Source organism: Emydura macquarii, unplaced genomic scaffold, assembly GCF_026122565.2.
Source record: "Emydura macquarii macquarii isolate MOO-44397 ecotype Brisbane River unplaced genomic scaffold, CSIRO-AGI_Emac_v2 contig_1119, whole genome shotgun sequence".
In the NCBI taxonomy this organism is placed as follows: Eukaryota; Metazoa; Chordata; order Testudines; family Chelidae; genus Emydura; species Emydura macquarii.
The window spans coordinates 10366931-10394077 of NW_027131256.1; the positions used below are offsets into that span (position 1 = coordinate 10366931).

The 27147-nt window shown below is 41.2% G+C and overlaps 2 protein-coding genes across 2 annotated transcripts in view; one reads left to right on the forward strand and one right to left on the reverse strand.

Annotated features, from left to right (window-relative positions):
* CMSS1 (cms1 ribosomal small subunit homolog) overlaps window positions 1–27147 on the reverse strand; it is a 333908-nt gene that overhangs the window by 234670 nt on the left and 72091 nt on the right. The window lies entirely within an intron of this gene.
* The window catches only part of FILIP1L (filamin A interacting protein 1 like), an 86554-nt gene that overhangs the window by 11354 nt on the left and 48053 nt on the right, over window positions 1–27147 (forward strand). Inside the window, exon 3 of the mRNA XM_067546145.1 lies at window positions 3080–3258. Coding sequence (XP_067402246.1) covers window positions 3080–3258 — 179 coding nt within the window. The remainder of the gene's footprint in view (window positions 1–3079; window positions 3259–27147) is intronic.

The following is a 27147-nucleotide window of genomic DNA, read 5'->3' on the forward strand; positions in this document are numbered from 1 at the left end:
ATATCGACAGGAGAAACTTACCACTCACTGAAGCATGCTCAGTAAGCCCACTGAATTGTCACCTGACCCAAAGTGAGTCACCTCCATGCTTATTTATAGCCAACTTTTAGATTATCTGCCCAAAAGCTGATCAGAACCACCTCATTTGAGAGCTGTAGACTGCATGAGTTTCAACGTGTGGGGCAGAGTTTTAGCAATATGATTCAGAAACTGTGTAACGGGATGTAAAGCACTTGCTCCTAGGAGCTGCTTAAAGTGTTACAAATTTTGAAATTTCTAAATGTCTTTAAAAAAAATTGGGAAACATTTCAATTGCATGTTCAGAAATTTTTCCCTATTTTTTGACCAACTATAGAGCTGGTCAAAATATTTCAGCTTTTGACATTCCTGTCTCTTTATTTAACAGGGCGAGGGTTTAAAAATAATTGAACTTTTTCTTTTCCCCCACCAGCTCTCCTTGCTCCCCAGTGAACAAGGGGTTAACTTCAGCTCAGTCTTGCTGTACGTTTGCATTTTTGGGTCAGGGCTTTAACTGTAGCTGTTTGGGAAGCAGAAGAGAGCACTGAGAAGGTTGGACTTGGCACATAGGAGTGGGTTGGACCCCAGAGGTTGGGGTGTTTTCTGATTAAGTAGAATTATTCCACAAAGAAGACACCATGCTGACTGGGGCAATCTACCACACATCCACTGTGGTTGGGCAAACTAATCCAGGAAGGGAGTATTGGTGTGTATTTTGGATGAAACTTAGCACTAACACATTCTCATATACTTACTAGTGAACAAGAAGGCCATAGCAGACAGTCCATTTTATTTTTTATCCCCATGATCTCTCTTACAAATATAGACTCAGACTCAAAGTCTTAAGGCCCAAAGGGAACGTCATGATCATCTAATCTGACCTCCTGCACATCGCAGGCCACAGAACCTCCCCTCTCCCCCGCAACCCCTTCAACAGTCCCATAATCTGTGGCTGAGTTTTTAAGGCCCTCCAGCCTTCACTTAAAGACTTCAAGTTACTGAGAACCTACCATTTCTCTCCTTTTCAAAGCAGCAAATGACCTATGCCCCACATTACAGAGGGATGTGTAAAACCTCCAGTGCTTCTGCAAATCAGACCGGGAAAATTTCCTTCCCAACCTCTAATATGGTGATCAGTTAGACACTGAGCATGTGGGCAAGACTCACCAGGCAGATACCTGGGAAAGAATTCTCTGTAGTAACTCAGATCTCCCCATCTAGTGTCCAGTCTCCAGCCATTGGGGATTTTTGCTACTGGCAGTTACCAATGGGCCACATGCCATTGTAGGCAGTGCCTACAAAGCATATCATAACATTTCCTCCATAATCTTATCAAGCTCAGTCTTGAAGACAGTTAGGTTTTTTCCCCCATTACTCTCCTTGGAAGGCTGTTCCAGAACTTCACTCCTCTGATGGTTAGAAACCTTCATCTAATTGCAAGCATAAACTTGTTGATGGCCAGTTTATTTGTTCTTGTGTCTGCATAGGCACTTTACTTAAATAATTTCTCTCTCTCCCTGGTATTTATCCCTCTGCTGTATTTAGAGAGAACAATCATATCTCCCCTCAGCCTTCTTTTAGTTAGGCTGAATAAGCCAAGCTCTTTGAGTCTCCTCTCATAAGAATGGTAGCCCTTCTCTGCACCTGTTCCAGTTTGAATTCATCTTTCTTAAACATGGGAGACCAGAATTGCACACAGTATTCCAGATGAGGTCTCTCCAGTGCCTTGTATAATGGTACTAACTCTTCCCTGTCTCTACCAGAATACCTCGCCTGATGCATCATAGGACTGTGTTAGCCTTTTTCACAGCCACATCACATTGACAGCTCAGTCATCCTGTGATCAACCAATACACCCAGGTCTTTCTCCTCTGTTGCTTCCAATTGATAAGTCTCCAGCTTATAGCAAAAATTCTTACCGTTATTGCTATTAGCTGCCTTGCCACTACCCCTAAGCTCTTCATTAGTCCCATTAAAAACTGAAGTGAAGTATTGGTTTAGGTGTTGGGCCATGTCTAGATAATCTTTAATCTGCACCCCATCCTCAGTGTTTAGTGGTCCCACTTTTCTTTTTTTATTCTTATTTACAATTATTAAAGAAGAGGAAAGACAGCTTTAATGTGAAATAAACCATAAACAGCTCAATAAATCAGCAGAAAGCTTACAAAGAGTCTGGGACAGGTAATGGGTAAGATTCTGGTCCTGATAGTGGGACCTGTAGGAGAAGAGCAAAGAATGTTCAAAAACTGAGGCGACCTAAATCACCAATTACTTGTGAAGTAGGTTTATATGTCTAAAAAGCATATGCTTTTCTTTGACACAATCTTGTCACTTAATGCAAATAACTCCTTGTTGGTTAAAATTAGCTGTTCTTCTGCTGGTTTTGTCATTTTTCAAAGGGTAAACACAAAATTTTGTGCAACCCACACAGAGAAGGAAGTGAGGCCAAGTGGAATGAACACAGGAAAGAGCCGTGCTATCGGGCCTTGACGGAAGTCACTTTTTGATATATGCACCTACTTCACAAGGACGTTGTGAGAATTAATTTGCTATTGTTTGTAAAGGGTTCAATATAAAACCCTGTATCGGTGCTTATTACTATCAAATGAAATTAAGATGGCTATTTCTGCTTAACAAAAAACCTACTTTCACCTAAAGTAGAGAGCACCTAATGCCAAGACATCTGTTTCTCCGTCGAATTATCGATGATATGAGCACAGCTCTGGGAGCAGTAAATGTTAATAGCTGCTAAGGAGGCAGTTGTTGAATACAATGTAGTTGAGAGTCCCACAGAATAAAACCTTAATTTATTTAAAAATTTCTCAGCAATGAAGTGGTAGAATTAAATAATGCTTTCCAAATAGATTCCAAAGAATTTGGCCATCAAGTTATAAATTCTATTTTATATTAGGTCAAACTTTGGGCCTGTACTACTTAAAATGTGTCTCTAAAGCTTATATTGATGACTAAGAAAGAATTTAGCATCATTTGTGGTGAACAAATAAATACTGAAACAAGAAAGAATTTTACAGCACTGCAAGAGATTTTGTTTCTTTTGCAGCTTGACAAAGTTGTTGAGAAACAGAAAGAAACTCACAGACGAATGCTGGAGCAGCTTTTAATGGCAGAAAAATCACACAGACAGACTCTGTACGAGCTAGAGGATGAGAAGAAGAAGCATACAGAGTATATGGAAAAAAGTGATGAGTTTACAAATTTACTGGAACAAGAACGAGAAAGGTAAAGTTGCCGTGTATTTGTTACTAAAGTTTTACTGAATTGTAAAATGACTTCTAAGCAGCTTTCCACTTTCTTGCTCTGCATTGTCTAAAATCAGAAAATATCTGCAAAACAAAATGTTTTGAACATTCAAGTATCAAAGAAAATACTACTAATATTTTATACACACACGCACACAAACCACCAATGTACACAACTCTGTACAACAGGTGAAGTGTACCAAGAAAACAGATCCTCATCCAAAGCAACTTACAGTTTAATATTATAACAGGTACATTATACTACCTGTACTACCGGTACAATATACTACAAAAGTGTGAGTACATTATAAGCTAAATGCAGCATGGAACAGGTGCATCTTTCAAGATTTTGGATGAGTCACTGTACACTGAAGTGTACAGAACATTATGAAAGCAGGTGTGCAGCCTGGAGTGGGAGAAGAAGACAAAGTAAGTAGCCAGAGGAGATTTGGACAGACTGAAAGCAATAGACAGGGTAGAAAGAGGCAGAGAGGAAATTATTAAGAACTTCGAAAATGAGGAGAAAGCCCTGACGTACCTTCATACTGCAATGGTATCAAAAAACTGTTTCTTTCTTAAGACGCAGTCCTGAATTGCCACAAACATCCTGCATAAGCACAGCATGAAGATTTTGCATGGACTCTCAGAAAGGAAGGATCAGAAGAGTTTGATATTATTTACTCGCTTTGAAAAGTAACTTTTAAAAAGTCCTGCTTCTTTGAAACAGCAATTAACCTGAACATATCCCCAAAAGGTACAGGAAAAAATAACGGAGGAATGTATTCTATTCCCTGGAGAGCTACTCCAGAAGATATGAAAATATTGTCTCTATTTCCTTTTGCTTAGGAACAGCTTCCAGATGGAAATGTTTGGGTGTGAGAACGTCAAGCCTATTCTAAACTCACATGATGCTCAGATAATTCTTCCTCTGCTTCGCCTGTATAACATCATGTTTCATGTATTTTGGCACTGTTTGCTACTTTCGCCCTTCCTGCTGCACCTCTCTCATTCAGGTCTATCACAGAGAGCATACAACTTTCCATCAAGGACAATCCATATGTCTGGAGTTGAAATTAAAAATAAATGCTATACACATAACAGGAGAAAAATTATCTTATTCACAGATAAATATAAACAGATGTAGAGGGACACGGACACATGAGGCAGAGAAGAAAGAACGAGGTCCCCTTTGAGACACCTGGTGGGCTTTTTTCTCCAAGCATCATGTTGTAAAATATTGATATATCAGGAGCCAAAACACAAAACAGACAATGTTTTGATCTACACTCTTCTTTCCAAACATGAACACCTCTCTCAAAAAATAAGAGAAATTCACTTCCAAGGGCCTAAACACAATAATCCAAAAGACTAAATGAAGCTAACTGTTACATCAGCTATATACAGATCAGTGAAAGTTTCACAGAAGGAAGGCAAAACTCCACTCCACAATCCTTGGGAAAAAAAGGGGGAGAAGGGGTGGTAAACATCTGATTAAGAACCTTTAAGAATAATAATAAAAAGACTGTAAAATGTTTATCACTATTATCTGCAGCATTTAGTAATATCTGTCGGGGGAGGAGGAGGGAATTATTGAGGCAGCTAATAAGACCTTAGAGGATGTAATACTAGATTTCAGATTAAGTCTCAATTTCTGTGTTTTCTTTGGAGAACTCATTTTATGTGGAAAACCATAAAGGAGCGTGATGTCACACGTTGAGCAGAGTCCAAAATGTTTGCCAAGTGATATTGCCATCAAGATCTCTAAGCAATTGCCTGCCATAGTGGGGAGGAGGAGGGGGATCTCATACAAGTTAAGGCGAAGCTCACTTAATATTATGCTGTACAGCTTGATGTTTGAAATACACACAAACAACATTTTTTTTCCATTTCAAAACTCCAGTATAATTATCAATATTTTAACTGATTTCCTGCATTTTGCATTTGGCTTCTGAACAAATAGAGCTATGTGAAAAGTTTTGCATGTAAAGCAATGAGAATGATTTCAGGCTTTTTTATTTTTATTCTATTTAAAAAAAAAAACAGCCAGCTTTTCATCAATGCAGTTTAACAAATTTTTCCCATAAATAAGAAGTAGTCTTCTCCTTGAAACATGGAAAGTTATGTAACATTTCTAATATTATTTCAGTGTCAAAGCAAAATCCAGAACTTTCGTTCAACTAACTTTGAGCCTCACTGTTTTGTCTCATGAAATAATGAAACTACAGTGTATACAAAAGGGTTTAATGTTGGAAGGGTAGCATGCATGAAAGCCAAGCAGGATTATGAATAATAAGGAATTATGCATACAAAATAATACTTAGATCTCTTAGAACAGGCTCCAATTATGCTGAAAAACTAGAGATTGTCATTGAAATGGTAATGAGAACAGAGGAACTATCAGTCAGCTGCAACTCTTACTTATCTCTGAGTGCATTTTTTAAGGAAAGAAGGAAATATTTACCCTAACATCTTCCAATCTCAATCGAAAGCAACCATCTCCAATTTCACGGTGGCACAAGAGCTGAAATGATGAGTTTTCAGTGACATTCTTGGTGATGAATCAGTCAGTTATTTATCAAAAAAATCACGGTTACTTACCAGTAACTGTTGTTTTTCGAGATGTGTTGCTCGTATCCATTCCAATATAGGTGAGTGCACGCCACCGTGCACGGGTTCCCAGAACTTTTTTCCCCTTAGCAGACCCCATAGGGTTGGCTCCGGCGCCCCCTGGAGTACCGCTCGCATGCCGCGGTATATGAGGCACCGCCGACCCTACTCCCTTCAGCCCTCAGCCCTTCAGACCCTACTCCCTACAACCTCTCAGTCCCTTCTTTCTGCCAACTCCCACAGCGGGGACGGAGGGTGGGCGTGGAATGGATATGAGCAACACATCTCGAAGAACAACAGTTACTGGTAAGTAACCCTGTTTTCTACTTTGAGTGATTGCTCATATCCATTCCAATATATATAAAAAGCCATACCTTGGAGGTGGGTAGGAGTTACCGATGAGCTTCCCTCAGCACGGCTCTGCTGAATCCTGCGTCCTCTCTTGCTTGCTGCACGATGGCGTAGTGGGATGTGAAGGTCTGCACCGACGACCAGGTGGCGGCTTTGCAGATGTCCTGCAGGGGCACCCTCTCCAGGAAGGCCACAGATGAGGCCTGAGCTCTGGTTGAGTGCGCTGTAATGACCCCTAGAAGTAGCACATTCGCCTGCTCGTAGCAGCACTTGATGCAGGAGGTGATCCATGCGGAGATGCACTGGGTGAAGACAGGTGATCCTTTCATCCGGTCCACCACTGCAACGAAGAGCTGCGTCGACTTCCGGAACGACTTTGTCCTGTCGATGTAGTAGGCCAGGGCTCGTCTCACATCCAGCAAGTGCCATCTCCACTCCTCCTCCGACCCGGGTGGTTTGGGAAAAAACACGGGGAGGAAGATATCTTGGTAGTAATGAAACTGGGAGACCACCTTGGGCAGGAAGGCTGGGTGGGGTCTCAACCACACCGTATCCTTATAAAACACAGTGTAGGGGGGCTCCAAGGTCAAAGCTCTAATCTTGAAAACCCTCCTAGCTGAGGTAATGGCCACCTTTCCAAGAAAGGACGAGAAGAGGGCATATAGCCATGGGCTCAAAGGGCGACCCCAGGAGTCTGGAGAGGACCAGGTTGAGATCCCAGGGAGGCCACCCTTTTCAGGAGCTCTTGGTGTGCCCTGAAGTCTCTCAGCAGTGCCCTGTGGTCCCTAGAAGCCACTTCATCTGGGGAGGAGGAGGATTGTGGGTGCTCTCCCCCTTGTTGATGGGGCCCCATGGAGGGTCCCTCCCCTGGGTCCGATTCTTCACTCAGGGAATGGTCCTTGCGCTCTTTGTCTGGCGCTGGGAGCCCTGACTGCGCTCCCAAGGATGGGACCGACACTGTACCCTGTCCCACATGAGCCCTCCATGGGCCCCAATAGGGCCATTGCCAGGGACCCTGGGGCCAGCCCAGCGCTGGCATGGGCACTGACTGGTGAGGCTCCTGGTGGCATCGGCTGGACCCATGAGCATCCGTGTCTTTCCGGGACCCCGAGCCACTGGAGCGGTGCCATCGAGCCCGTCTCCGGCTCTTGCCACTCCACGCCGGGGACTGGCCCCTTGATGACTCCGAGGACGCAGAAGAATGTCGGTGCCGCCTCAAACGGTGCCAACGGGAGGAGGTACGCCCCGAAGAACTTAAGGATGACGTCCGTCGTCTCGGCACTGAGGACTTGCGGTGCCGCTTGCCCTTGGGGGACCAGGAATGGTGCCGTCTGGAGCCTCGCAGTGCCAAACCTGACAACGAAGACCAGGATCTGCAACGCGCTGAGGTGGAAGAGCCCTTTGGTGCCGGACTCTGTGCTGGTGATCGGGTCCAGTGCTGCCTTGACGAACGGCTCGGTGCCGGGGACTGGGAGCGAGAGCTGTCTCCACGCCACGAGGCAGTCCTCGAGCGGCGCGGCCTTGAATGTGTTGCCTCCGGTGCCGGGGACCGTCCTCGGTGCCGCGGGGAGGATCAGCTTGACAAGGAAGACTCGGAGCTAAGAGGGAAGCTTCCACACTCTACCCTAGGTGACTGTCTAACGGGAGACTTTTCCCCTGCTGGGGGTCTCGACCAGCTACCAGGGGGACCCAGAGCAGGTTTGCTCCAGGACACCAGCCCTCTCTCCCTCCGCGGAGGGGGGAGCAGAGGCGTGGGCAGGGCCATCAAGGCTTGTGCCACCTGACAAGCCTCCGGTGTCGATGGCACCTGCAAGGGCACTCCTCCACCCCCAGGAGTCGGGGGAGGCTCCTTGCACGGAGATGCAGGCACCGGAGCATGCTCTACGGGCCGTGGCTGGTGCACCTCCGCACTCAAACCCGCCTGTGCAGGCGGTGCAGGAGAGTGTGAGCACTCCACGCGCCGATGCCTCTTCTTTTTCGGCACCGGGGATGTTTCCTTGTGTCAGGTCAACTCCGGTGCCAGTGGAGCGCTCTGCACCGAAGAGATGCTTGGTGCCGAGGTAGAACGAGGCGGCTCGGAGGCCGGTCACAGTGCCGCTTCCATGAGAATAGCTTTCCGCCGAATGGCCCGCTCCTTTTGAGTCCGAGGCTTGAAAGCTTTGCAAATTCGGCACTTTTCCCTCCGGTGCTGCTCTCCCAAGCATGTGAGGCAGCGATCATGAGGGTCACTGACTGGAAAATCCTTGCCGCAAGCAGTGCATGGCTTGAAGCCAGGTGACCCAGGCATGGCCTGGCCACCCTAAGCCCCTAAGGGCTCCTAAACTACTCTACTTAACTATTCAACACTTAACACTTAACAAACACTTAACTAACTATGCACAACAAAGTTCTACAAGGGGAAGGTACTTGTGAGAAGCAAGAGATGTTCCAGCAACCATCACGGGCAAAAGAAGGAACTGAGGGGGCGTAGGACCGGCAGTGCCTCATATACCGCGGCATGCGCGCGGTACTCCAGGGGGCGCCGGAGCCAACCCTATGGGGTCTGCTAAGGGGAAAAAAGTTCTGGGAACCCGTGAACGGTGGCGTGCACTCACCTATATTGGAATGGATATGAGCAATCACTCGAAGTAGAAATATAAAAAACGCCAAGTCTCCCTCTTTCCACTGAGTTAGTCTGCTCTTACGTTGCTTCTCTCTTGCAAGCAAACAGAGCTTATGATTTGATCCTGCAAAGTGCTGAGCACTCTGGCCCTGATTCAACAAAGCACTTAAGCACATGTTTAATTTTAATCATTATACAAGTAGTTTGATTAACCTTCATGATATGGCAACAAGACTCTTTGTAAATTGCCACCATCAGAGGTTTAGGATTGCAAGAAGACTAACACTAGCTCTCCAGATTTGGGAATCCATCTTGGATTGACTTTCAACTAGCCATTTGCTGGTAAAATCTTTAGATTTTCCATGGCCTTCCCTCATTAAGAAATACAAAATTGTTCCCAAATTGTATCTTGATGGTTAACATCCTCTTTGGAAGAAGACATACATCAAAATCATTATTCCTGGTTTTTTTTTTTGTTTTTTTTTATTGCTGCATTTTCAGTCACATGTGCCAATTTTATATTCAACTTATTTTACTTATTAAAATCCTAATAAATAAAGGATGAGAAATTATTGCAAATGCTGCCATAAATTTAACTACTGCAATGAGTAAATGCTGGGTTTTTTTCTTTCTTTTTTAAAAGACAGCCCTTTGCATAACACATTGCACTTTGCAATTCTTACCAGCCAGCAAAACAAAGGGCAACAGGGTGGGACCAACAGACAATAACTGGAAATGTTTTTCCCACATATAAGCACAAAGTATAACCCGTATGTGCGCTGGCCAGATAGGAATGCATTGGCAATGAATCCTACAGACTTGTGGCAGGGAGTAAGTAGTTGTCCAATGCCTGCAGAGGGAAGGTGTTGGGTTTTTTCTACTGGAGCCTCCAGAATAGGTAGAGTCCACCCTGTCACTGAAAGATCTCAGCTGAAAATCATCTGTATGGAGGCTGGATGGAGGCCCAATGCTGAAGGCAGTAATGAGCTAAGCAGCTGCAGTTATTACTATTAAAAAGGGCAGCACCTGCACAACCACAGGATAAGAGCTCTGGGGCTTGTTTACAGGCCATTGCAGGCAAAACATAAGATGAAGGATTTATCAGGATTGCTGCTTTGTGCCTCTAAAACCTACGGGTCTGGGATTTGACTGAAGGTTTGGCTGCACAGGCATCTTCTTCTCCTGGCCATCTTCCTTCCCTCCCCATTTTACATCTGATCTTCAATTTCGTTTCTCCTTTCCCTCACTCCTTATTACTACGTTATTTTACTTCACATCTACAGTGTACTCAGGGCTGCACAAAACTGAAAGAAACATTCTAGTCTAGAAGAGCCTACAGTCTAGAACAGCCTCTTTCTTTATATTCCTCTCTTATGAAAGGGGAGCTGATGGGAAGGTGAGAGTAGAGAGGAGGAACGAGCATGAAGGCATAGATGTGCATTCCATGCTTTCATACTGATGGAGGAGATAGAAAAAAAACCCACCAAGGAATGGAACTTGCTATAGACATCCACTTTGACTGACAGTCCTTATGCTTCCTTTGCTTCCTTATAGGTGGAAACACACCAGGAAATGTAGCTGAAGAGGAGAGTTGCAATAAAATCTGCAAAGAACAAAGCCTTCTAAAATTTAGATTTAGAGATAATATAAGATATAGTAGACCAAAAAGAAATATCCAGCTACCTAAAAACATTTATCTACACTCAGCATACTCATAATTCAACTAAATAATGATAAAGTCTATTATTTTACAAAGTATCATCACACACATTACAGTATGAAACAAGTTCTGTTTTCCAGTTCTGTTTATGCTGTAAAACAACATACATGCCATAAGAAGGGATATCAAATCCACGAAAACAACATTTATGTTATGGGTTTTACACATTTCAGTTGCATAAAAGAGTATAAACAATTTTTTTTTAAAAAGACACTTTGTACTTACACAGTGCTTTTCATCTGCAGAGCTCAAAGTACCTTAGAAAGAAAGCACAGTTACTCCCCATTTTACAGCTAGTGAAAGGAAGCTGAGGCACAAACGGGTGAAAGTGACTTGCCCAGTCACGCTGCAAATCAGTAGCAGAATTAGAACTAGAAACTAGTTCTTCTGACTCAAAGTTATGTCCACTGTCCAGATTTGTTCACACACTAGCTGGTTTGTTGACATATCCATAGCATAACCATTTGCCACTAAATACAATACGATTAATTATATAGGTGCAATTATACAAAAAGATCAGGCAGTTTGCTTGAAAAGCCTGAACAGTTGATTTTTTTTGTTTTTTTTTTTTTAAAAGGCCAGTTATAAGAAATGCTGGTCCCAGAAAAATAAATAATTGTGCTTTAGTTCTTAGACTGACAGGATGTCCCGTAAGATACGTCTACACTGCAGCCGCTATAGCAGCATAACTATGGTGCTGCAGCTCTGCTGCTGTAGTGTAAATGCCTCCTATGTCAACAAAAGGGTTTTTCCCTGTAAGTAATCCACCATTCCGAAAGTCGGTAGCTCTGTCAACAAAAGAATTCTTCTGTCAACCAAGCCATGTCTACACTGGGGACCAGGCTGACCTAACTACAACACTCAGAGTATGAAATTTTTCACCGCCCTGACTGACGTAATGAGATCAATCTATGTTTTAGGTGTAGACCAGGCCTCAAAATTTTGGTTTAAGGTTAAACTATTGAGGAATGTCAGGTTTACTCTTCAGTGAGCAAAGCCACCTTTCAATCTGATTGGTTAGGTTTTCATTCTAGCACTGATGGAAACCCCACAAGATCACATATACTATCCAGAAAAGAAGAGAACACCCACATGTGACATATACATATACAACATGATCCTAACATTTCCTAAAAAGAAACATGCACAATACAATTCTCCTAAGGGTCTGGCCAGGGAAGAACCTACTCCACTGTATCACACAAGTTTCCTTAAACTGATTTCCTAGTAGAGGACATTTGCAGCTCCATGATCACAGTTATTACTATACTTATTTGGGAAGGGATTGTTGGTTATTAAGTATAATGGCTTTTAGCACGAACTTCAGAAAATAAAACGTATAAAAACACCTGCAAGAAAGTTTCTCAGATCCCAAAGCCCCATTACAAAGCACAGATCCTTGGTCTACATAGGTTTGGAACTCCAGAGAGTCCTAGAGAAGGGGCAAGTCCAAACTCTTGGCATGCAGCTAGTCGATTGGTCTGCCTTCATGCAAAAAGGGGAAGATGAATGCCTGTTCCTATTGTTAGACATGGAAGGAACAGAAGAATAGGTCCTTTTCTCCCACATTTATGATCACCACATTTAACCTGTCATTGCCTGATCAGACATCATCCATACCCATCTACTGAAAGATGTGAAACATTTTTTCTACGCCTAGTCTTCCCGCAGCTATTTTTCATTAAAGGCCTGAATTAAATAGAAAAAGAACAAAAATAAGTTACTGTAGTTTTCATGGCATCCCAATAAAAACCATTTTAAAAAAAATCCAATATAAAATTAAATCAGGTTATGGTATGCTACAGATATCTATACAAGAGTTATAGAATCTATGTTATAGTTATCTATGCAGGGTTATAGAAATGTTTCATATCACTGTGCACTGTTAGTGTATGTATTTAAGTGACAGGTAAAGTGACTGACTATACAGACAATATTGACAGTTATTCAGTACAGCTTGCAAAGCCATTTGGAATCCACATACTACAGTATACACTACAAAAAGGTAGTATATATTGTAAATGTAAGATCAAGTTCATTGTGTTTAGTTCTGACATATTCAAGAGACACTCTATATGGTACAAAAATACCAGATTGTATCTCGTGCACTGGAGAATCCACTATCCTATAACAGTTGACACAATTAATATTTTCATTTTAAACAAATTCATCTTCTTAGGTATTCTAGAAGTATGACACTGTCTATATAAAATGTTACAGCAAAAGTAAACACTTTTGACTTATTTATTCTACACGTGTGACCAGCAGTTTTTAATTTCATGCACACTAAACTATTGTTGTAGATTGCATTGTACTCAAATGCAATCATTTCCTTTTGGTTTTCTGGCAATGGAATATATATTACATATGCCTGAGACTATGTCTTGTAAGTTGTGAAATGGATGCCAGATCTCTGTTCATTTGACCTTTTTCATGGGTATCTAGTGTTTGTAGGTGAATGAGTGAGACCCACCACAAACACAACTTTAGCACTGTAATTCTATACAACACCCCAATGGGATAGGCCTACTACTAATACCACTGAGGCATAAAGACAAGCTCCAGGAAGTGATGCACACAGATTAATTACCTCATGTTAGTATATGAAAAACTGAGTACCATTACATAGCGTAACTTTCAACAGATGTTGTGAAACCAAAGTCTTGTCAAAATCCACATGATTCAAAGGTTTTCACGAATTTTCTTGAGCATAATGGAGGGTTAAAATAAAGATACAAATACTTTATCTTTTAAGGGAAAATAAAATTAAAGAAAAAAGTCAGAGGTGGAAAAGCTTTTTGACATTTATTAAAAACTCATTTTTCTGGATGTTAGATTAAAATAGTTAAAATAAATTTCTTCAAAACACAAATCAAAACAAAAATAAAAGTAACTTACTGTCTTCACAATCAGCGTTAAAGTAACTGAAAAGCATTCATTAGTTCAATGTTATTTTAAAATGTTCTACCTATTACATATTTGGAGACGGATCCAAAGACTATAAGATAAGTTCATTTCTGGTGTATCTCACTGCAGCCAGTGAATTGAGAGACAAGAATTAGGCAATTATTATTTATTTATTTAGATTTTTGAATTATTAAAACAATGCCTGTCCACACTGCTAGACATCCTGAAATTAATTAAAGTCATAGACAACATTGCACAATACAAGGAAAGACCCCAAACCACTAAAAACCTTAACAAAATAAACAAACCAATACCTCATTTCACCTCAGACCCAACGTCATGCCTTCTATTTTGCACCTTTCCCACATGGCTGTGAAAACAGATAAGCCTTGTAGCATGGTCAGTGGATTTAGACTGTTTCAGACCAAGGAAGGGGAGTGAATTTGAAAGCCATGTAGCTTTTACAAACAATGTCTTGCTGGTAGCTTCAGCCAGTGATTGCAACCATAGAGGTAATTGCCCAGGGAGAAAGATGGTCTTTCTAGTTGGCAGGTACCAAAATATTCAGGGCTTCATAAATCAACACGAACTCCACACATTCTACCTGGTATTTAACCAGCAACCAACACAGATCATGCAACCCTGGTATAATGCAGGTCTCGCAAAATGCTACCTTAACCAGTCAGGCATGCACATTCTGCATCAGTTCAAGCTTCCAAATTATAGTGGTGTAATGGTGTCACTATAGATAAGGTTGCATCAACGACTTCCTCTTAAAGGACTTTCTGAGTCCTCTAAAATGGACATGCTCAGTTGGATTCCTTTGAAATTTGGTGTGCCCCAAGAGGCTGCAAAGTAGGGTTAAATGAACCAAACATGGGGTTATTTGAGCTACTGTTTTCTGAGATATGAGCCACCCCAAAGAACAGCCATTTTTCAAACAGTTTCTTGGGAGGTAAGTTCTGGGGATTTTTTTGCTCAGAGCTAGAGATCAAACTATTGCTGTGAGGCAGGTCAAAATGATCTCCAAAATGGTCTTACTCAGTCAATTTTTACCTAAGCTAGTGCATGGCCATCACTAAGTCTTTGGGGGACCCAAATTGTGAATAGTATCTAAGAAAATGGTCACTTCTTTGCTCATAGAGATGTGCAGGCTGGAAAGATTACAGTGTGCATGCACTACAATAAAGAAAAACAAAAACACAAGGGGGCTTCTGTGCAGCCACTTTATGGTTGCCTGTGTAGAGTGACAGAGTTTGAGGACTGAAGGGACCAGTGGATTAGTCTAACCCCATCACAGGCCTCCTCCACCACTACCACACAGCACCCACACACTAAACCCAACTGAAATTAGACCAAAGTATGAAAGCCCACATGAAGCTAGACTATTAGGTGCCACAGGCATAGGAGTGACCAAAGTGCACCAGTGTCCGAGGCTCCTGAAAAGGCAGAGAAATTACTAAGTGACATATACCCAGATGACCCTGGCAAGTGACCCACGTCCCATACTGCAGAGGATGGCAAAAACCTCCCATAGTCATTGACAATCTGACATGGAGGAAAATTCCTTCCTGACCCTATGTATGGCCAAGCACCTGAGAAACAGAATGCTCGGTACCATTTAGGGCCTTGGCCCATTCCTCCAAATGTTTCATCTCTAGCCATGGCCATCCCTGATGCTTCAGAGGAGCGAGTTTAAAAAAATAAATAAAAAGACACACACTATAGAATATTTTGTTTTGTTTTGTTTGGGGGGGGAGGAGGGGCTGGGATTGAAGGGGGATCCCTTTCTGACCCCTGCAGGTGACTGGCTAAAACCTTAAAGAATGAACTTTTAGAAACATAAGACAAATGGGAAGTGAGACCCAGAGCTTTGAGGCTTTCCCCCCACTCACCATCCCCAAACACAAGCAAACCCATCATACAATTGCACTCATAAATTTGTCCATCTCTCTCTTAAAACTAATTAAGTTGTTTGCTGCCACAACTCCTGTTAGGAAGCTGCTCCAGAACCTCACCACTCAGTTGGCTGTTCTAATTTCCAGCCTGAATTTATTCATGGCTAGTTTATAGCCATTTGTTCTCATGCCAACGTTGTCCTTTAGTTTAAATAAGTCTTTAACTCTCCCTGGTATTTGGCCCTGGTGATTCAAGGGAATGCGCAGATGCCATTGCCCCAGTGAACACCCCACCACCACTGACATTTCTAGTCCGAACCCTTGCATATCAGTGTAATAAAGATATAATAACTTATGTTGCTTGCTACATGTTGTCTTTGCTACAATACTTTTATTTTATGGAGTGGTTTACTATGAACACAGCAGAATAGTCAGCAGTCAGCCTAAAAACAATTTTTGTTATCTTGGGTAGGAAGGGGCAGAGACCAAGGACTTGGGATGAGATGGCTGAGATAGGGAGAGGTGATGTGGCTGCCGAGGCATTGGACAATGAGGACACGTGGTAGGCAAGCCTTGAGATTGGTTGTTTTAAAAAAATATGTATTTTACTAGCCCTTGGAGGATATCGGAGTGGCTACTTCCTGATCTAAGGGCAGATTAATGCAGTGCTTCCAAAGACAAACTGTAGCGGAGGTTTGGAACGGATAGTGTGGTTAGGTGGGATTTCTTTCTTTTTTTGTCCTTTAATAGTGTTAGATGGAATCCTGTGGGCGAAAGCGAATGGGGAATAAATGGAGTTGAAGAGCTTGTACATTTCAGCAACTATGGGGCTGGCAGAGTAAAGGTATGTGTGTTCCTGGGGCATAGCTGGGCATTGCTGAAAGAGAGCAAAGTTAAGTTTGAAAGGGCAACCTTAACTGAAACCGTAACTGGTTTTCAGAAGGTTTGAGTATTGTTCAACTCAAAGCTCTGCATGATGACAACATACCACCAAATAATCTATAATCCTGCATTAACACAGTTTTTATTGTTGAATAAGACTTCGAGTGTTGCTCCATCTATTTGGCGCTGGTGAGGCCACATCTGGAGCACTGTGTTCAGTCTTGGGCCACCCACTACAGGAAGGATGTGGACAAATTGGAGAAAGTCCAGCGGAGGGCAACGAAAATGATTAGGGATCTTGGGCACATGACTTATGAGGAGAGGCTGAGGAAACTAGGCATATTTAGTCTGCAGAAGAGAAATGTGAGGGGGGATTTGATAGCAACCTTCAATGACCTGAAGAGGGGTTCCAAAGACGATGGAGCTAGGCTGTTCTCAGTGGTGGCAGATGACTGAACATGGAGGAATGGCCTCAAGTTGCAGTTGGGGAGGTCCAGGTTGGATATTAGGAAAAACTTTTTCACTGGCAGGGTGGTGAAGCACTGGAATGGGTTGCTTAGGGAGGTGGTGGAATATTTAGGGCCCGGCTTGACAAAGCACTGGTTAGGATGATTTAGTTGGGGTTGGTCCTGCTTTGAGCAAGGGGTTGGGACTAGATGACCTCCTGAGGTCCATTCCAACCCTAATCTTCTATGATTCTATAGTACATTCTAATCTCTAAATGATTAAGGCATGGATGACTGCAATAAGGTCTGTGACTGAAAGATGCAGCCATGCATTTCTGGCTAAGTGGTAAAAAGTGGCACTATATTTTCCAAATGGGCATTTGAAAAAATGTTTGATGTACAGAAAATCTCTAGTTCAGATCCTGGGATAAAATAAGATGGTGAGAAAGCATTATTATGATTTTCCAAAGTAAGATGTTGTCAAGGGAAAGGTTATATGCCTATCTGAGAAGGAAAAAATTTAATACAATTAAGGTATCTTCCTAAGTTCCTTGTGAGAGAAATATTGAACTACTTTAAAGTGCTATAATTAGTCTTGTATCTTAACAAGCAGACAAGAGAAAAATGACCATGAGAATAGATAGCACAGGCCAATCATCAGTTATCCAGGCATGCAGTCTCAACTCATAATTAAGTGTCCTATGGCATAATATGAACTTTAATTATTTATATCTTGGCTACAAAATCACATGAGATTTTTACATATATTATGTACCCACATGAACAAACATTATAATGGATTTCATGTATGATTGAAGCTCTGTAGGAAAATGAACGTCACAATGCTAGTAACCTTTGCTTAAAACAGCAGTTTTAGACACAGAAATAATAAACACAAATAGGAAAAGGTGAAGTGAATCATTAGCTCCAAATCTGCTGAGAAGAAAGATTACAGTAAAGACTTTTAAAAATAACCCCAAAATTCCCTAGATGAAAATTCAACTTTTCATGTGTCCACAAACATTTTGCTCAAGGTGACCCTATAATGTATACTGTGGATGACATCCAAAAGAATGATGCACACTCAGACAAGGTAATACATACATGTACTCAAAAGTGTGAAGATCAAGAAGAGTGATTAAATTGAAATAGCAGTGCATTGTACTTGAAGCATAGCCTATCCCTTTATTTATGAAAGATGGGACAAAGACACAGGATATGTATATATGCAGAAATAGACTTGGGTGATACCAAAAAAAAAAAAAAAAAAAAAAAAGAGCTCAGGATGTAAAATTGTATAGTTTGCTTTTTTATTTCTTTCATTTCAAAATACTATATTAGGGGAATGGAAGGCTCATGGACTAGCGACAGGAACACGTATTAGTCTTGTTCCTGATAATGCAGAATTGCTCTCCAATACACTGTCTACTGCTTTGTCCAGTCTAGTTTCATTGGTTCCCCTGGACAAGTGTTCCTCACCATGTAAGTTAATCAAGAATCACAGAATCAAGATTTAAACTGATTTGATGACAGTCTGAGAAGGAAAGCCAAGGAATGAAAAGACAGGGAGACTGTACCATTCCTTCTACCCTAAACATTGAGGTCAACACTGAGGGACATGAGAGAGGCATGTTGAAGCTTGAATTGCTGATGGTCTTGTGACAACAATTCTATGCATAAAAGGCTTCAGTGTTCACAGCTGTCAATCCAACACCTCTCAGTAACAAAAAAAATCCACTTTAAAGTGTAAAATAAAAATTGCTGTGATAGTTTGAATATGATAGGCTGATGAATATAGGAAAGGAATAAAAATATTTCTCCATAATGAAGGCATTTCAACTTTCAAAAAAAATCTGGAAACACAGTTATGTTGAAAATGTCCAAATAACTAGACAGCCAGTTGGAATGAAAATAAAACATAGTGAACAGCAGAAACTGATAGGAGAGCATAAACAACAAGTTTTCAAAACGCCCTTCTTTGTTACAGGCAAAAAATTAATTCTTTGTATAGACTGATTGTACCATGACATGCCACATCTAACTTCCAGTCCACAGTACTATTGTCAGACCTTCCTTCTCACCCTGTGTGTTTGGCAAAAGGGCAAACTCATGGAATCCAGAAATGTAATGGGCTCGACAGCATATCACACTGAGCTTTGACTATAGGATTGCCTTTGATAGCTTGTTCTTGCATTCTTGTATCCAGGATATTCTGTGCAACACAGAAGAGTATTGATAGTGTCAGCTTGGAGACTGCCTAGCTGAGTTAAGTTATTATAAAAGGCCATTAGTGAGACTGCTCTTCAGAACACTAACACTTTATTTCTCTCTTGGGGATAGCTCTGAACATACAGTACATATCTCGGGCAAAACCTGAGAGCTGCTGAATGCCTGTAACTCATACTGACTTCAACAGGAGTTGTTGGTATTCAACATCTCTCAGTATTTGGTCCATTATCCAACATTATAAAATTACTCAGCCACAGTATTTCGATTTAGCAATTCACTGGGCCAAATCATGACATCTTTACACAACGCCTCGCCCTGTAAGGTGCTGAGTATGCTCAAACCCCACTAAAATCAATAGTTGAAGTCATCCAGCACCTTGCAGGAGGTGCTTGGCAGCTCTCAGAATAAGTCCCTCACTCTTAACCGACTCCCATTGAAATAAATAGGAGTTTTAGGTTAGTGAGGACTTCATGATTTGTCCCATGGAGAGTACTGTGAGAATTCAGCCATTGCTTTGCTCTGTAACAGTTTGGTTAACAAGTTTCATACAAATGCCCAGCAATAAGGAACTGGATCTTTGAGTAAAAACAAGATTATTCAAGACACTTGGGGCAACTGAGTTTGGCATTTCTAATCCCTTCTTCCCATCTGCACCCAGAAAAACAGAGTACCAGGCTGCTTTCTGTTCAAAGCTTCTTTAAAGGTCAGATGTGAACTAACGCAAATACATCAGAGGCAGCTTCAGTTAAAGACAATGGAAAAACAAGATAATTATTTATTTCCAAGAAAAATAGAAATGTATTAACAGATAGACTTTTTAATACATTTTAAGCTATACCTCTAGCCAAGCCATTTCTGTTCAAGAAATAGTAATGAGATGCATTATGGAGCTTTTACCCTTTCCTCTGAAGCACCCAGCACTGACCATTGCCAGGATGCCACACTTGTTTTAGCATAGCAATTCATGTCTTCCTGGGCCAAATCCTAAAGTATTTACTAAATATCTACTCCAAATGAAGTCAATGAGACTTTGCCTATGCAAAGATGAACCTAAGGATGTTCTAAAGAACACTGCTTCAAATGAGTAATTTGCAGAGATGAAAGCCCTGCTAGGTATGTTCTGTAGAGTAGCCACCTCTAGAAAGAGGTTTTTGATAATTTGGTGGAAGCTAGTCCATTCAAAGAATACAAATATTTGTTCTTCAGTTACATCTTTATGAAGCATGGCTAAAAACATTATGTAGTAGGGAGGAATGTTTTATTTTTGTCTTCCTCTATGTTTTCCCAGAACTTATCACAATAAGGCCCCGATCCTGCTTTTCAGCCTTTGAGCACTACTGCAATACAAATATTTATTTGGATTTGTGAAGTGCACCCATTCAATGCTCTTGGTGTATGTGCATTAAAGACAACAACAAAACTTACAAGAGACAAGTGATAAGTTACCAACTCTCCTCCCTCTTCAACTTGTCAAAAATGATGAATACAACCCTACTTAAATCCCATTACACTCAACTCTAACCTGCTCTTTCCTTGAAAGGCTGGGAAAACAGATGTTCCTGCATCCAGAGAAGGGAATAAAATCCACTAGGCACACGAAAATTCTTCCAAGATCTCTTGCAAATGCCACCCTCCCCCCCACACCTCATTTCAATTTGCACACAACAAATACTTACAGTGTCATGAGACTGAAAAACTGTTAACATTGTACAGTAATCTAACATTTAAACTCATGACTAGTGAATTTGTTTTAAGGTCAAATGGCCTGATTTTCATGGATGTTCAAGCAGCTGTAACTTCCTTTCTAATAAGTGGGTGCTCAGTAGTACTGAAAACCAAGCCATTTATTTAGATGCCCAGTTAGAGAAGGAGGCATTCATATGAAAATTGAGCCTACTTTCAATATGGGGGAATATTAGAGAAGAACTCTTCACAACTCAAATCCTGAGAAGCTTGTTTGTTTGTCTGTTTCAATAGTCTTGCCAAGAAAATTCTGAATTTATTTGCATTCTATCAGATGGGAGAGTGAGACAGTTTGTCTCTAACTGACTTTCTAACAAGAAAACTGAGACGTTTGGTGACATATTTGGATAAACATGCTCCCTGAATAAAGTTACTTAAGTGTTTATATCTCTTCAGTTTTCCATAAACCTCTGAAATCCTTATAGATGGAATGTAAGTTAACTTTAGCCAATACAAACTAAATAAACTTAATGAAAACCACTATAGGAAAACTCAAAGGACCTTGTAAACATGCTTGTCAAAGGCTCACTATTGGAATACAGTGTTACAGCCATAAAATCTGAGTTATTAATCACTAGTAAGTCACATCTCTGATGCATCAGGCCTGTAGATCATCTTCATTTCAGAACTAAATTTTCTCATGATCACACACATGAACACACATTAAACAGACAACACTGTAACTCTGACTGACAGAGTGATTAAAACAGCAGAAAATTTGGAGGGCTCACCCCCACAATGAAAGGAGACTGGAGACAATCACCTGTATGTGCTTCAGGAATTTTTTTAATGTGACAGCCCAGCCTGGGAACAAGTGATGGTTGAAATATCCTATTTCAGCTTCACATACAAGGGCAAATACTGCGCTGATTTATATCCCCAAGAATGTGGCTCAAGAAAAGCGACTCATTTCAAAGACCTTGCTCCGAAAGAGAATGAAACAACAGAATTTTCATCACTCTTTGCCATTATTGGCATCAAACATCACACATGCAATGCCCCATTTGTTGAGGAGAATATTTTGCAGAGTTCTAGTATTGATCTATATGGGTTCCCACTCCTCTTACCTTTGCTTTAATTTCAGGTATGAAGAAACCTAAAACGAAGTCCAAACAATCATGTTTCATCAGCTTTTATGTCTAAACCATGTGACACCATAAATTTTACATGAATTCAATTTGAAACCACAAGTCAGCCCAGGTTTGCCAGACAGGCTCTCAAACTTAACAAATCTTTAGAATTAACCTGGTCTGAATTTCATGTTTGTAAAAGATCTTAAAACCAGGCTGATTTTACATAATTTTCAGTCACACTGCTAACATTTCACAAAGCTCTGTAGTTTAAAGCCTCAGGGACATTCATACTTCGAGATCTTGGTCTTCTTAAATGAAGCACACAATCCTGTGGTGGAGACTTCGGAACAGAGCTACAGTCCACATCAGTTTATATCAGTATTATAAATTAGTGCTTGTACTTAGATTAGCTATGTTAGCTGCATTACAGCATCACCCTGAGAAAGGTAGTTTACTCTATATATTAAAAACAAAAGAAAAAGATGTGTATCATTAGTTATTTTCCTGACAACAGAAAAAAACCTTGCCTATTTTATATATGTAATGCTAAGAGTGCAGTTCTACTCAGAAAAGTTGTAAAAATGGCACCTCTTTACTCAATAGATCTGACCACTGTGTGTATTCAGCTATATCCGCTGACCTCAGTGACAAAAAATAAGTTTTTACTGCTTTTAGTTTCTGTGAGCTTTACTGCAGAATTAGTACAGCTAAAAGAGAAAGTGCTGGATTTGTGCACCATCAACAGAAGTGTTTACTAAGTTTCAGTTAGCTACACCTGGGCAAACCCACTGAGGCCGTACAGGTGTAATAGAGCAGAATCTTTTATTTGTGACAGTGATGATGCATAAGGAGAGATGCAGCTTAACTCTCAGATCCCAGGCACAGTTTTTGCAGGTCTTGAAGTTAGCAAATAACTCATCATTAGTAACCTGATTAAAATCATTCGGGGTAGTAAGAACAGAAATTCCTTTCCACATAGGATTTAGTTTCCAAGGAGAATTACACCTCAACTATTCGAAGGCATATCACGTATCTAGCTATCAATGTGACGAGTTTGCACAAAAAAGTAGGATGGGATTTTCAAAAACACCTATGTGACATAGTGTAAGGTCAGATGGTTTTCAGTGGAGCTTGTACTGCTGAATCACTTAGGCACTTTTGAATATCCCACTTGTAAGTAATGTGAGTCCATCCAAATGAAACTGAAGTCAGAATGCCTACTTCTTGTTGCAAGCTGCTATTTCACTAAGTTGTAGTTCTGCATTAAGTAATGCCGTTTTCACAAAAGTTAACATTCAAGAGCATGCCTTTACCACACATGAGTAAAGAGACAGCATCAAATATCCCAGCCTCCCCGTTTCTGAGGGTCTGAGATGCGGAGAGCTGTGGCAACACCTAGATAATGAACTGTTTTACTTGTTTCTTTATAAATAAAAAGGTGTAGTGAGGAAGTTAAGAGTAGGTGTGCTATTAAAAAACAACCACAACTATACTTTAAAAAATAATATCTGCCACCAGATTTTCAAGCACTTAGCATCCACAACCAAGGCTGTATTTTAAAGCTCAGCTCCCCTCTAGGCAACTAAATGAAGTGGGGCCAGACTTTCAAACGGGGCCAGCAGGTCCTACTGAGAACAATAGGGAACTGTTGGGTGCAGAGCTCACTGGAAAATCTGGCTCCCCATTTTAAGCACCTAAATGGGAGCTGAGCTCTTTTGAAAATCTGGCTCCTAAAGATGATTTTTGATGAAGCCACAACATAGGAGTGGTGGTTTAAAAACAGGTAAATCATAACTGAGGCTCCTCTTCACAGGCCCTCTTCAACAAGAATCACCAATTTGTGTAACCAGGCAAGAGACTTGCGTTGATACGTATAAACTCCCTAAACCTGCAACAGGGGTTGCTATGTACATCCTTCCCATCCAGACCATTCCTATGCTTAACAGGAATATAGACAGTGTGGGTGGGGCTGCTCAGAGCCAGGAGACTGGTGAACACGAGGGGCAGTCTACACTGCAGCTGGAGGTTTAATTTCCAGCTCAAGTAGACAAACACATTAACTTTGATTAAGCTACTCTGCCAAAAATAGCAGTGTAGCCACACTGGCATGGGTGGCAGTACAGGCTAGCCGCACTAGTACTTATCTATGGTCTCAAACAGGACTATACTTGGGCAGTTAGCCAGTGGTGCCACGGCTACACTGCCGTTTTTTGCACAGTAGCTCAACGCTAGTGTGCATACATCTACCCGAGCTGGAAATTACACCTCCAACTACAATGTACATAGACCCTAAGATTTCTTTAACAAAGTAAATTGGTGCCCATTTGGAAGGCCATACTACTTTCTTGTAATTGTCAGATTTCTACCCTTATTCAGCAAGGAACTCTTCTTTAAGTTGTCTCGCCAACTCGACTTTTCTAATTAGGCCATGGAACCAGGAATCAGGAAATAACTTGCTATGTGACTGCAAGTCATCTCCCTTCTCTATGCCTCAGTTTCTCCACATATCAAATGGAGATAATGATAAATAATTAAAATATCAGCATTGAAATATTCTATTACCTTTCATAAAATGCACCAGGACATTTAATGTGACCAACACACAAGATAAAGGAATACACAGGAGTACAGGCAGTACGGATTATGAGGTATAACTAGCATACATATTATTGTTACAAAATTTATATATATTTTTAATAAATGTATTCCCCTTGGTCCATCCTTCCTCATATATTTCAGTTGTTAATTAATATAGCAAGTTATTCTAGTCCTCTTAATTCTTTTATACTTGCCATCATTCCTATATATAGTATAGGTTTTTGCATGCACAGTAATGAACTACATTTATTAACTATTGTCACAAGAATTCTGAACAGGCATCTTTCTTCATGTCAGTAATTTTGGACACTTCTCTAACACCACAACAACACGGACTGGGGGAACTGAGTTGCCTGACATGACTCCTGAATCAATTTTCTATCACAGGCCTTTCAATTTGGGAAAATCCCAGAATCCTTTCACCTGGGTCTTATGGTAAAGTTTGCTAATGGGACTTATGTGACAAAAACCTCCAAGCTAACAGGAAATGGCACAGCAGGAATTCATGCACATCACAACCAGAAACAAAACGGATGCCTTCTCATAAAAGGTCTATGATTTTAATCCTAAAACTCTCCTCACATATGCCTATTTAGGTGTTTCTGGTTTTATGGTTAGACACACACCACTGGGCCTCATGATTCCTGGGCTCTATTCCTTGCTTTCTCAATGACCTTGGCAACAACTAATTTAACCTCTTGCTGTCTCAGTTTCTCCATATTTATGATAGGCATAATACTTACCTCAAAAGGTGATATTATTCTTAATTAATTAGGTGCAAATTATGCTGCAGAATATGTGCCTCTCCCTTTGACTTCATTAGGAGTTACACATGCCCATTCAAAAGGAGAATTTGAGATTCTTTATTATTTACACATAGAAGTCTGTGAGACACTTTACAGAACAAGCAAACATGACTTCTAATTGCCTACGGGATGAGGAAGAAACTTCCTCTATGGTCTGGTTATTACATGTTTTTCCATCATGGGATTTCTTGCTTCTTTCTCTGAAGCACCTGACAGTGACCATACTCAGTGACAAAATACTAAATGAGGCAGGAATACCTGTCTGATCCATTCGGCAGTTACAATGTTCCAGTTTATAAAATCCCCATTTTCTCTGAATCTCCAAATCCTGTGGTTCTTGACTTCTCCTTCACTTCAGTTGATTCTACAGTTAACACCCTCAGCTTCATTTTCTCTAACACCACTGCCTTCCAACTCACACCAAACTGCTCATTTCACTGACCTCCCAGCATTGGCTCACATCCCACTTTTGCTTCCTTCTCTCAATTCCAGGGGCCTCATGGTTTTCCTCAACTTCAATGCTATCATCTTGTAAAACAGTTCTACATTTCCTCCCTAAACCTAAGCCTCTGGTGCCCACTTGACAAATCTGATTCCCTCCTCAAGTCCCACCTACCCACACAACCTTTTTCCAATTAATATATTGTGAAGGAAGCACAATGATGACACATTAACAGCCTGGATGTCTGTGAAACAATAAAAGCGAGGAAAATCAAAAGATGACTCTAAGATTGAGAACTGGGTGATGGGGAAATTCGTGGTGATGTCCATCATAAGGGCTGGTCTACACTACAGAGTTTTGCTGACAAAAGTCAGCTTTTGACAACAAAACAGTGGAGGTGTACACACTAAAATGCTCCTCCTACTGATGTAAATCCCCTGCTATGCAGACATAATAAAACCACCTCAATGAGAGGTGTAGGGCTTATGTCGGTGTAATTAGGGCGACACAGTGTCAGTACAGACACTGCATTTCTTACACCAGCTGTTGGCTGTCATTCTTGTCAGTTTCATGCTGGAGCTGTGAAATTGATAAGAAAGCCTGGCAGCTAGAGCCCAGCTGCCCCCTCACTCCCCTGGAGAGCTGAACAGCTGGTCCCGGCTGGGGAGAAGCCCAGGCAACTTCTTCGCTGGCTCCCTCAGGGAGGGGCAGCCTTGTCAATTTCATGGCTAAGCCGCGGAATTGACATGGCTTCCAGGCTCCTGGCAGGAGCAAGGCAATGTGGGGGGCAAGAAACGTAGGTAGGAAAAAAGGACGGACGCATGGCAGGAAAAAATAAAGAGCTTGAGTTGTTCCTGTTTAGCCTGAGTTGGTGATAAGGGCCACACTTCAGTCACACAGGAAGACATATCTGAGAGACTGTTACATATAGAACAGGATGGAGTGGTCATGTTTGGAGGATGTTTGCAAGTCATCAGTGTGGAGAAGTTGATTAAATTTGTGCAAGTGGATTAGGTGGAATAAGCTGTAGAGTAGAGGGAAAGAGAAGGAGCCAGGGATGGAGCCCTGAGGGATCCTGCGAGAGAAAAACAGGGAGGACTACATGCTACAGAAGTATTAAGGAGTAAGTGGAATAGAGGTTATCATCATCCTCTAGGTCTCCCCATGGACACACAGAAAATGAGGTGCGTCTTTTGAAATGTAAGCTCCTCGAAGCAGGATTTGTCTTTGGTTCTCTTATGTAGTCCAAAGCACACATTACTGGCACTTACCTAATAAAATTTATAATAAGGTCCCTGCCACACGCTTACAACCTAAATAATGTTTGGATTTTAATATTTTATGAATCATTGTGATATCTTTGGATGATAGGTGCTCTCTTTCTCACTCCCTCTGTAAAGTATTATTACTGCACTGCAGATAATTGTGCCCATATAACAGGCTGCTCTCATGTGTCAGTTCTTTAAATATGGAATAAATATACCTTTTGGAAAGGTCATAAATTTGAAAAAGCAAAAACCTAAAAGTAATTGGCAGCTATACATTTTATACAGGCTTACTGACTT